This window comes from Aethalodelphis obliquidens, unplaced genomic scaffold (assembly GCF_003676395.1).
Source record: "Aethalodelphis obliquidens isolate GAN/ISIS:26980383/991018 unplaced genomic scaffold, ASM367639v1 scaffold20, whole genome shotgun sequence".
Taxonomy (NCBI): domain Eukaryota; kingdom Metazoa; phylum Chordata; class Mammalia; order Artiodactyla; family Delphinidae; genus Aethalodelphis; species Aethalodelphis obliquidens.
The window spans coordinates 13,179,535-13,190,552 of record NW_020837964.1 but is presented as its reverse complement, the minus strand read 5'-3'; the positions used below and the strand labels follow the sequence as shown (position 1 = coordinate 13,190,552).

General features: G+C 42.7%; 2 protein-coding genes and 1 long non-coding RNA gene across 5 annotated transcripts in view; 2 read left to right on the top strand and 1 right to left on the bottom strand.

The window, feature by feature from the left end:
• ST3GAL2 (ST3 beta-galactoside alpha-2,3-sialyltransferase 2) overlaps nt 1-3,008 on the top strand; it is an 81,230-nt gene extending 78,222 nt beyond the window's left edge. Inside the window, exon 8 of the transcript XR_003435424.1 lies at nt 2,808-3,008. The gene's annotated coding sequence lies outside the window, so the exon portion shown is untranslated. The remainder of the gene's footprint in view (nt 1-2,807) is intronic.
• DDX19A (DEAD-box helicase 19A) overlaps nt 1-11,018 on the bottom strand; it is a 29,335-nt gene that overhangs the window by 10,373 nt on the left and 7,944 nt on the right. For 2 of the 3 annotated variants that reach the window (XM_027119329.1, XM_027119332.1), the window contains 6 exons: nt 10,060-10,110; nt 8,907-9,042; nt 6,501-6,593; nt 4,161-4,263; nt 3,646-3,760; nt 277-454 (listed from right to left, as the gene is read on the bottom strand). In XM_027119329.1, coding sequence (XP_026975130.1) covers nt 277-454; nt 3,646-3,760; nt 4,161-4,263; nt 6,501-6,593; nt 8,907-9,042; nt 10,060-10,110 — 676 coding nt within the window. Of the gene's footprint in view, nt 1-276; nt 455-3,645; nt 3,761-4,160; nt 4,264-6,500; nt 6,594-8,550; nt 8,612-8,906; nt 9,043-10,059; nt 10,111-11,018 lie in introns of those variants that run through there. The other variant, XM_027119331.1, reaches the window with a different exon arrangement.
• Nucleotides 3,011-7,191, top strand: LOC113627093 (uncharacterized). Its single transcript, XR_003435429.1, has 3 exons — nt 3,011-3,228; nt 6,171-6,519; nt 7,022-7,191. It is a non-coding gene; the product is annotated as an uncharacterized LOC113627093 (long non-coding RNA).

Genomic DNA, 11,018 nt, shown 5'->3' with positions numbered 1-11,018 from the left:
TGCGTCCCCAGGAAGGTGGCAAAGCAGGGAGGAGCACTGCAGGGAGGAGGGAGGAGCAGACGTGGGGCAGGGACGGCTGGTGGTAGAGTCCCTAAGTCTCCTTCCTCAACCCAGGCTGGGGGTATGGTCAGTGCGACATGGAAATGGCCCACCAAACAAACGCCTCTGAAAGCTGCAGAGTAAAGAACTGGCAGGGGCAAGACGAGGGTGAAGTAAAAGGAGACGATGCTGCAGATCAGGAGGCCGAGAAGCTCCTCCTGGCTCAGGAGTTCCTACCTCTGGATGCGGATGCTCTGATCTTGGTGGCCCTGAGTAGCTATCATCACGTCAGCCTCATCCAGAACAAACACCTTGATCTTCTTGGGGTCAATGAACTTGAGCTTGGAGCACCAGTCCAGAACGGTCCCAGGGGTGCCAATGACAATGTGCTCACTGATCTTCTGACCTCTTTCCACTGTGGAGACAAGATGTGTTCTGTGGGTACTTCCATGGCTAAACCCGCTTTCAAAATGAAAGCCTCCTTGCCCATCCTTCCAGAGCTAGAACAAGTTAATTCCAGATTTCAAACCACAGGGGTGTTACCCAAAAGTTTTGTGTTCTTCTACTGTAAAATGGGCATAATGACACCCATCTCACTGCACTGTGGTCAGGATTAAATCCTACACAGTCAACCCTCCATGAGTGTTAGTTTCCCTTTTTCTACTTTCTCCTGTAATTCCCCATCACCCAATTCTTTCTCTTTAGCATAACACTTTTTCTTTTTATACCATCCCTTCACTCATGGTTCATTGATTTCCTTATAAATTGGTAGTTTTTAGTCCTAGCATCCTGGCCCAGTGATTTTTTGCTTTGTTAGATATTCTAATTGTGTAGACAGTTTTCCTAAGTACAATTTCTCTTTGATTGAAAAAAACACATTACTCTCAAACTATAGCTGGTGGGAGTTGAAACTGATATAACCATCTATCAAAATTACTAATGCATGTAGCCTTTGACCAGTGCTTCCCCTATTACGAATCAATCCTGTATGTACATGAATATGTGTGAAATAACATATATGCAAGGATATGCATTCATTAAAACATAACTAAGCAAAATATGACGCACCGAATGGATGACACCAACAAAAGTATAAAACTGTTTAGGAACTGATGTGGAACAATCTCCAAAATACATTATTAAATGTGAAAAAGAGGTTGCAGAGCAATTTGTATACCAATAGGGGCAAAAAAGAATGCATGTAATATATGTACATGCGTGTGTGAGTGTTCTATCTATTTCGTCTATCTCTACTGCCGTGCCATGAGGGATGCAGGATCTTAGTTCCCCGACCAGGGATCGAACCCGTGCCCCCTGCAATGGAAGCGCTGAGTCTTAACCACTGGACTGTCAGGGAAGTCCCTACACATTATCACATTATCACTTGCCTGTAGCCACACAGACTATCTCTGGTAGGACATGTGAGGAATGGGTTAGTACTGGGTGCCTTTAGGCAGGCAGAACCAGGTGGTTGAAGGGTATGGGAAAAGAAAAGTTTCTACCATATATCCTTTTCAATTTTGAAACATGTGAATGTCACCTATTTTCAAAACAAAATTTAAAGTTCGAGGAGAAAGGGACTTCGGTCAGGAATTCATTAACTCCACTGGAAAAGTTTTAAATGAACTCTTCAATACCTTGTGGTTCTCACTGTCCACTGCCCATCAGTCTAAACTGAACTTTAAAAAAAATGATACCTTAAATAGTTAATATACTAATCCTTCACACAGTGAAGTCCCCTGTAAAACAATCTAGAGAAGATCCATGTTGTCTCAAGATTCTGGTACACTACACTTAGCTGCACCTATCAGTGTAAGACATCAAACACACACAAAAATACTAATAATTTCTGGTTAAAGTACTCTTTCTGCATGCTGAAACATGATGGTTTCCTCCAGGAAAAGCCCTTGTGTGATTATTTGTGTGGTAACTGTACTAGCCGTTTTTGTTTGTTGAACGACAGACAAACTACAGAAAATCAAACGGGGAATTCCCTGGTGGTCCACTGGTTAGGACTCCGCGCTCTCACTACCGAGGGCCCAAATTCGACCCCTGGTCGGGGAACTAAAGTCCCACAAGCCGCACAGTGCGCCCAAAAAAAAAAAAAGAAGAAAGAAAATCAAGTAGGGAATTTGATATACACTTTCTTGAAAATGAACAGAGACCCTATCACTTAAATGAAAACAACTGACTGTTATTTGTTGTCATGATAATGTTTCAGCTTAAGGGAAAATTAGAATTTTGGAACACTTCTATGTGTTGCTGTAGGTTTGAGAGTTTCTCCATGTATAAACTCCTCTGAGTTGGTTGGTGGTGATATTAATGCATTTTAAATGCTATTTAAAATTTTGTATTATGAAATATGTCAACATTTGGAAGATCAGCATAACTCAATAAGACAATATTTTCCAAATGACCAAGATATGATGTTAGAAAACCACAGTTGGGCAAAAGATGCATTCAAAGTGCAAGGGAGACCAAGGAATTTTAATGTAACAGTACGAAGAATTCATTAATATGATTTCAGATATCACATGGCAACTAACTTTTAAGTAATTACCATTTGTTAATAAGTTTTGGTATGGCATCCAAAAAAACAATATCTAAAATTATAAGAAAGGCTAGATTTTCTTCATATTCTTCCAAAGTAAGTACTTGGGGTCCTCAATAATGTTTAAGAGTGTAAGAGAGCAAAAAGTTTAAGAACCGCTGCTCTAGGCGATTATAAACTGCTGGGTTGAAGGGATATCTCTCTTCCATTTTTCTAGGTAATGCCAACTGCTTCTGGAAGTCAGTGTGCCAATGTATACTCCCCACTGGAGCACGTGAGCCTTCCAGTTCTTCTCCATCTTGGTCAACACTTGGTTTGCCAGACTTCCTCATTTCTACCATCTGAGAGGCATACAGTGGTTTCACTTGATGTTTCCCTGATGATTAATGAAGCTTATCATCTTTTCACGTTTACTAGCCATCTGAATTCCTTCTTTTGTGAAGCGTCTGTTCAACTGGGCCTCTCTTGTCCATTCTCCTATTGGAATGCTTACTTTTTTCTAATTGATTTGTAGTTTTTTATATTCTGATAACTTCTCCATTACCCATTTTCTACCTGCCCCTCCTCCCATGTAACCCATATTTTCTACATTCTACAGAACACATGAAAAAAGAATTGGTGGAAGGATTTCTGATTTGGTAAGAGCAAGTGAACTGTACGTGCTCTTAGATTACTCTTACTAAAGCTGTGCTTTACTTTTAAAGAAAGGGAACTGACCCAACCTACCATCTTCAGTGCTCATCCCTCCCTCGTAAGCAGCTTCCGGAACTCTGGGTGCTGAATTCAAACCCTGGCTCCTAAGTGAAATACTCCACACTGGAAGAACCCCATGACTCATGCAGGGATTTTTTTTTTTAACAACTAAAAATCTTATTTTAGGAGTGGAGAGAATTTTTAACAAATCAGCAAGTATTTAAGTAGATTTGCTAAAGGCAACACTGGGCTCCAAGGTCAGACTGAACTAGAAAGTTGAATCTCATCACCTCATCTTCAAAATTCATATACCCAACCACCCGCCCCAACTCACGGCCTAGGTCTTGCCCCTTTATACTCACATTTATTGCCTCGAACAGCATAAGCAAGCTTTAGTTCGGGATGAAATCTGCCCATCTGCTCAATCACTTTTCCTGTCTGAAGCGCCAGCTCATACGTTGGGGAGAGGCACAGACACTAACGGGCAGATCATAGGTCAGTTTAGGAGAGCCTTGTAGTAACAGACAACAGTACTTGTACTTGTACAACAAGTACAGCGATGTCATTACCACTTGAACAGTGCAGGAAACCACATCCTCGTCAGCCAGGCCCACATTTCAGCTGTAGACAGAAGCCTTCAATAGGGAGCCCTGGCTTGGCAGATGCCTTCAGAAGCCACTGTTTAAGGCTGCTGCTTCCAAATCAATTCTACCCAGGTAAGGGCCTGGTGCACCACTGGGCTTTGCCTGAGCAACAGTCTGAGGCATCAGACGCATTCAGACTGTACCAGGGGCACCCTCATTAGACAACCCCCCCCAGATGGCGCAGCCATTCCCAGGACGAGCAAGCCAGGGCCCCCAGGATTCCACCCCCTCACCTGGGGATATCTCTCTGCTGGTTCCACTCGGCTGAGCATGGCCAGGACGAAGGCAGCTGTTTTACCAGTACCAGACTGAGACTGGGCAATCAGGTTCTGTGGGCTGGATGAAGGAAGAACAGAGATGAAAATAATATTGGTTAATAACAATCAAGTGTCGGGACTTCCCTGGTGGCATAGTGGTTAAGAATCCGCCTGCCAATGCAGGGGACACAGGTTCGAGCCCTGGTCTGGGAAGATCCCACATGCCGCGGAGCAATTAAGCCAGTGTGCCACAACTACTGAGCCTGCATTCTAGAGCCCATGCTCCGCAACAAGAGAAGCCACGGCAATGAGAAGCCTGTGCACCACAACAAAGAGTAGCCCCCACTCGCTGCAACTAGAGAAAGCCTGTGCACAGCAACGAAGACCCAATACAGCCAAAAATAAATAAACAAATTTATTAAAAACAAAACAAAAAACAAGTGTCCAAACGTTCTTTCTGGGTGGTAGGAATAGGGATTTTCCCCCTTCATGCTTCTATTATCCAGGTTTTCTGCACTGAGTACAATGATAAACTTTTTATATGATGTTAAAAAAAACTGCTTAAATATTAAGTGAAATGATTATTTTAGATGGGCTCACACTAAGAAATCCTCATTCTAGGCTCTAGCACAGCTAGAGTGCCCTAGTTTTATACCCCAAGGGGCCTATGGAAATTAAGACTGCAGAGTAACATCTGTGCCCAGACAAATCCCTGAGCCATAATGTGTCTTCAGGACTCAGCTCCTACTATGTGCTCCCTTTTCTCATCTTTATGGAAAATTTAAGAGAACAAGTCAGATGCTTTAGAGGGAACTTTCACATTTCACTTCAGGTAACCCAATGTCATGGGAATAGGTGGCACTTTTTTTTTTTTTAATTTATTTATTTTTGGTTGCATTGGGTCTTTGTTGCTGCGTCTGGGCTTTGTCTAGTTGCGGTGAGCAGGGGCTACTCTTTGTTGTGGTGTGTGGGCTTCTCATTGCGGTGGCGTCTCTTGTTGCGCAGCACGGGATCTAGGCGTGTGGGCTTCAGTAGTCGTGGCACGCGGACTCAGTAGTTGTGGTTCATGGGTTCTAGAGCGCAGGCTCAGTAGTTGTGGCACACGGGCTTAGTTGCTCTACGGCATGTGGGATCTTCCCAGACCAGGGCTCGAACCCGTGTCCCCTGCATTGGCAGGCGGATTCTTAACCACTAAGCCACCAGGGAAGTCCTAGGTGGCATTTTTATCATTAAAAAAGAGGAACTTCTCTGGTGGTCCAGTAGTTAAGACTCCGAGCTTCCACTGCAGGGGGCACAGGTTTGATCCCTGGTCGGGGAACTAAAATCCCACATGCTGTGTAGTGCAGCCAAAATATAAACAAACAAACAAACAAATAATACAGTTGAATGAAAAAAGTTGCTACCTAAGTATGATACCATTTATGTAAGGTTTAAAAATATGCAAACTTGGAATTCCCTGGCAGTCCAGTGGTTAGGACTCAGCGCTTTCACTACCGAGGGCTGGGGCCCGGGTTCAATCCTTGGTCAGGGAACTAAGATCCCACAAGCCACGCAGCGTGGCCAAAAAAAAAACAAACAATGAAAGCAAACTACGTAGTAAAAGGATAAAAATACATGAGAGAAGGCTTCCCTGGTGGCACAGTGGTTGAGAGTCCGCCCGCCTATGCAGGGGACGCGGGTTCATGCCCCGGTCCGGGAAGATCCCACATGCTGCAGAGCGGTTAGGCCCGTGAGCCATGGCCGCTGAGCCTGCGCGTCCCGAGCCTGTGCTCCGCAACAGGAGAGGCCACGACAGTGAGAGGCCCGCATACCGCAAAAAAAAAAAAAAAAAAGAAACGAGAGAATAATGACCCACATCAGTGATGCTCACTTGGGAGGGGGAGGGGGAGGGGGAGGGGAGGGGGAGGGGAGGGGGCTGTGAATGGAGGGAGTTACATGGGGGCTACAACTGCCGACTACATTAATGGCAGCTTTATTTCTTGGCAGGATGGGGTTACGGAGATGTTCCTGGTATTGCTCCTGATATTTTTTGCAGGTCTCAAAAATTTTAAAATTATTAAAAAACAATAGCAACAACAAAACAGTTTTTAAAACTGCATAGAATAACAGCACTAACTTTTTCTATCAGTTTTTATTAAGTGGAAAAGGCAGAAACTGTATTGAATTGCATCTGACTCTCTCTGCACCTGTCTAAGCTGTTCCCCTGAAGAAGCACGTTGCTCTCAACGGCCCATCTTGTGCTCAGGAACACTACAGCTCTTGGTGGAAGACGTTTAACCCAGTTCTGAAGAGGTGTGCCAGGGTCCATATACTTACGGCTCAGCAAGCATCATGGGTAACGCATTCTCTTGTATCTTGGATGGTCGATTGAACCCCATGGCATAGACTCCCTGCAGAAGCTGTGGTTTCCTAGGAGGCCAGGGAGAAAGATGGATTCCTAGTTGTTGAAATTGTTTAAAAGCCTAGAATTTTATTTTTCCCTATATCTAGCAAAGAATGATACTTCCTGTCAGACATATTTTCCTATGCCTTAAAAAATGCTAACTAAAACAAAACAAAACCAAAATCTTTCCCTACTAAATCTTAATCTGAAACTACTATGCAATTTATAAAATCCGGGCTAGTTTCCTTTCTTGGAGAAATCCATCTTTCAGGAGACCCGCAGATTTGGCTGGCCTTGGATGACAACCATTCCCAGGATACTGGAAGAATGGTACTTACTAATTCATAGTATAAAATAAATTATAAAAGACATATCTAAAAATAAACACGGCTTACTATGCTGCTAAGATACAGAAGTCCCTTTAGGGAATGACATTTCAGTTTTCATTTCTCAGTGCAGATGCTCCACTGAACCACAGTCATTTTGTGTTCCATGGGCCTTCCAAAGCCAGCTGTGCAAGAACTCGGGACAATTGAGAGGTAAGGAAATTGATTCAGCCAGTTTCTAGTAAATAGGTAAAGGGAGTTCAGTTATCATACTGAACTTTACGAGTGATTAGATTTACTTATTATGTCTAGTCAAAATCAAAACTAGAAGAGCACCAACTTCTTACATAAGTAGCCACACAACAAATATCAAATAAAGCTGCTTTTGTAGTACATTTATAATAAGCTCTCTGCTACCTCTAAATTGACAGGGTGTTTAACAAAAATCCCACCACACTGTTTTTAAAGTAAAGTCAAACCAAGTCAAGAGTGTTCTCTAAGCCTTCCTTAGAGTTTAACAGGCTCTCTAAAAGGCAATTCTTCTGGCATATGGTGGTTCTCAGACACAAAGAACTTTGAACAGTAACATCCATTTGGAAGAAAAGGTTGTGAAGCTTAGCAGATTCTGATTTGGTTGCCAAGGAAACAAAGTCACTACTGAAAGAGGACTCAAGTGATCCAAGAACTTTCAGTGGCTAATTATTTTTCTTTTATTTTCCAGATCTTTTCAGTAAAAAATAGACCAAGTATATTAGGTGACCTAGGTTTTATTCTTTGTTTCCTTTGGCTACTAACAATTAAATCAGAAAGAACTTGCCTTTTCAAAGAGGACAGTTCATCACTGGTTGACCTGAGAACTCCAGTCCTTTAAATGAAAGGAACTTAAAAAGACCACTGATACTTGGAAAAGCAAGCTGTCAGAGCACACATAGCTGCTCGGACAGAATTTATGAATGGAAGCAGAAATGACAGATTTGCTGAAAAAAGCCTTTGACAGAGAAAATACACATAGAAAAGTATAATGTCCTGAAAATATTCAAAAAAAAGGCCACACTTTAAAAACCTTGCTCTTAGCTATTGCTGCATTAACAACTTGATTTGGTTCTAGTTAACTCTCTTATTTTAAGTGTCTCTTACTCTCAAGTGGTGGTAATAGTTGGCAGAAATGTGGCCCCTATTTGCCTACAGTGGGCATATGATAGATTTTGCTAAACAAAGGCAAAGAATCCATTCATTCCACCACTTTCTTATTCACTAGCTATTTTCTGTCTATGATTTGAGTCCTGGCAGGCAGCAAGAAGGGTAGCTATGTCTTGTGTTACTCATAACACCCAGCACAGTGTCATGTACATAAACCAACAACCCTAAATACCTCTTTACTAACTTACTGAAGGAAACGAAAAACTTGGCATAACATTACATAATTCTCTGCCTTTAAAACAAGGACATGTTAGAAGTCATTCTCACCACAGTGCATAAACGTGCACACGTAAGGCTTAATTCTGGGTTCTGGATTTTTTTAAAAATTCTGCAACACTGAAGGCTGATTTCCACTGCAGTTACTGGGAATCCTGCACAGTCTTCTTGGACAGATTTTATAAAAGCAGATAAACTGTTCTTAACACTGTAAACCCTATAGTCTAACAAAAGGGCTTACCTAATAAGAAATGTTCCTGACATCCAGAAATCACCTGTCAGCCAATATTTTATTGAAAGTTCTAAGAGCATAAAAGAAAAAAGACTTTCAGCTATGATGAATAAATTTGTGGCATTTAAAAATCCCTAAGGAGAAGAACTGGGTAGCCAAGAGACAAGGGTGGAGGGAGACCATCACTTTTTCATACTTTTAAACTTTTGAATCATGTGAATTATTAACTAGTCAAAGAAAGTAAATATACTAAGATTTTTAAAAAATAAAAGTAGAAAGTAAAATTCCCACAAGATCTCTGATATGCTAAGTCTTATAAAGGAGGGACTAGCAAGGAACAGTTGTTCAAAGGAACGGATACTCACAGCCGAAGCTCCTCGAAGGACTTCACTGAGTAGAGAGGGGAGTTTGGATCTCGCTGCAGGACTTCCACTTGGTTGGTGTTATCGACAAGGTTGCTTCTGATCAGCTTGTTGAGTAAGGACTGGGCGGCTCTGTCCTCTGTAGGAAACAACCAGTAGATCTTCCTCATACTCACTGGGCAAACCCCACCCTTGTGAAACCTCTCTCCCCATGTCTGCACCCACACCTGAATGGCCCAGCAAGGTGGGAGAAAAACATAATCACACCAAAAGGTCTCACTTTAAACTCCTGACTGCTAGACTCAAGTGGTCTGAGCTGCCCAGCAAGACTTTATGTTTCTATACGCCACTTATTCACTCTTCTTCTCTCTTCAACTTCTAACCTCTCCACATTCTCACTCATCTAATGACCCTGCTACTCACTTCCCTGAGAAGTGAACGTAATCAGAAGCACCTCCAAGTGCTGCCGTGACAACCCACACACCCACTTGCGTTTGTGAGCGTCCTTTCCACCTTCCCTGCTGTAACTGTGGATGGACCGCCATCCTCCTGAGGCTAGCCCCTCTACTTATACAATGGGTCCCATTCCGTCTTTCAGACAAGGATATTTCTCCCAGCAGTGACCTTCTCTCTTGCATGATCAGTTTCTCCCTCTAATGGATCATTCCCACCAGCATGTACACATGTTGTAACACCTCTCATCATAAATGTGCTTCCTCCTTTATCCCACGTCCCCATCCAGTTACGGTCCCAGTTCTCTGCTCCCTTTTATGGAACATTCCCTGACAGGGCTGTCTATACTCATGTCTTCACTTTCTCTTCACTGAAGAGGTTTTTTTAAACTAACCTCCCCATCTGACGTCAACAGCCCTTGTCAAGCTCACCAATGACTCTACACTCTAAATCAACTGAACAATTTTTAGTTCTCTTAACCAACTTATTACCTATATATGACTCCCTACTTTTGAAACACTTCCTTCTTTTGGTTTCCGGGATACCACTCTCTTTTGGTTCTCCTTCTATCTCACTGTTTTCAATTTCCTTGGCTGATTCCCCTCATCTCCTTGATCTTATAACTCAGAATGCCTCTGGCTCCAGAGAGCCATGTCCTAGGTGATACTATGTCTCTTGCTACAGGGTTTCAAAGATTAGTTACCTTTCTCTTCTTCATCTGTTTTCTCTGGAGTGGCATTAGTTTTGATAACACCTACACAAGAAAAGAGTTATCATAATCAGAAAGGCAAGTATCAAATCCACTCAAAAGTGGACCTCCCTGGTGGTGCAGTGGTTAAAAATCTGCCTGCCAATGCAGGGGACACAGGTTCAAGCCCCGGTCCAGGAAGATCGCACATGTGGCGAAGCAATTAAAGCGGTGCGCCACAACTACTGAGCCTGTGCTCTACAGCCTACGAGCCACAACTATTGAAGCCCGCGCGCCTAGAGCCTGTGCTGCACAACAAGATGAGCCACCACAATGAGAAGCACGCACAATGCAACAAAGAGTAGCCCCCACTCGCCGCTACTAGAGAAAGGCCATGCACAGCAACCAAGACCCAACACAGCCAAAAAATATATAAATAAATAAATTTATTTTAAAAAAATCCACTCAAAAGGTGGGACAATATAAATATCAAACCTTATTTAAGTGATCAAAATTTAAATAGTTGGCGTTTCTATACGTTTAATGGATTTTTATTCCTAGGAAGTTTAGTGCATAAGAAATGTTCAAATTTCTAGAAATGCTGGCTGACTTCAGAGTGATCAGATATGTCACCTCTGACTTACTTATTTAAAATATAGCATTATTATAACTATATTTAAAATATAGCATTACGTTAGCAGACACAATTAGACATGAGAAAGAAAATAAAGGTATTAAAAATTAAAAGGAAGAGGTAAAACGATCACTTTTTTTAGATTACAAAAGATTGTAGGGGCTTCCCTGGTGGCTCAGTGGTTGAGAGTCCGCCTGCCGATGCAGGGGACACAGGTTCGTGCCCCAGTCTGGGAAGATCCCACATGCCGCGGAGCGGCTGGGCCCGTGAGCCGTGGCCACTAAGCCTGCGCGTCCGGAGCCTGTGCTCCGCAACGGGAGAGGCCACAACAGTGAGAGGC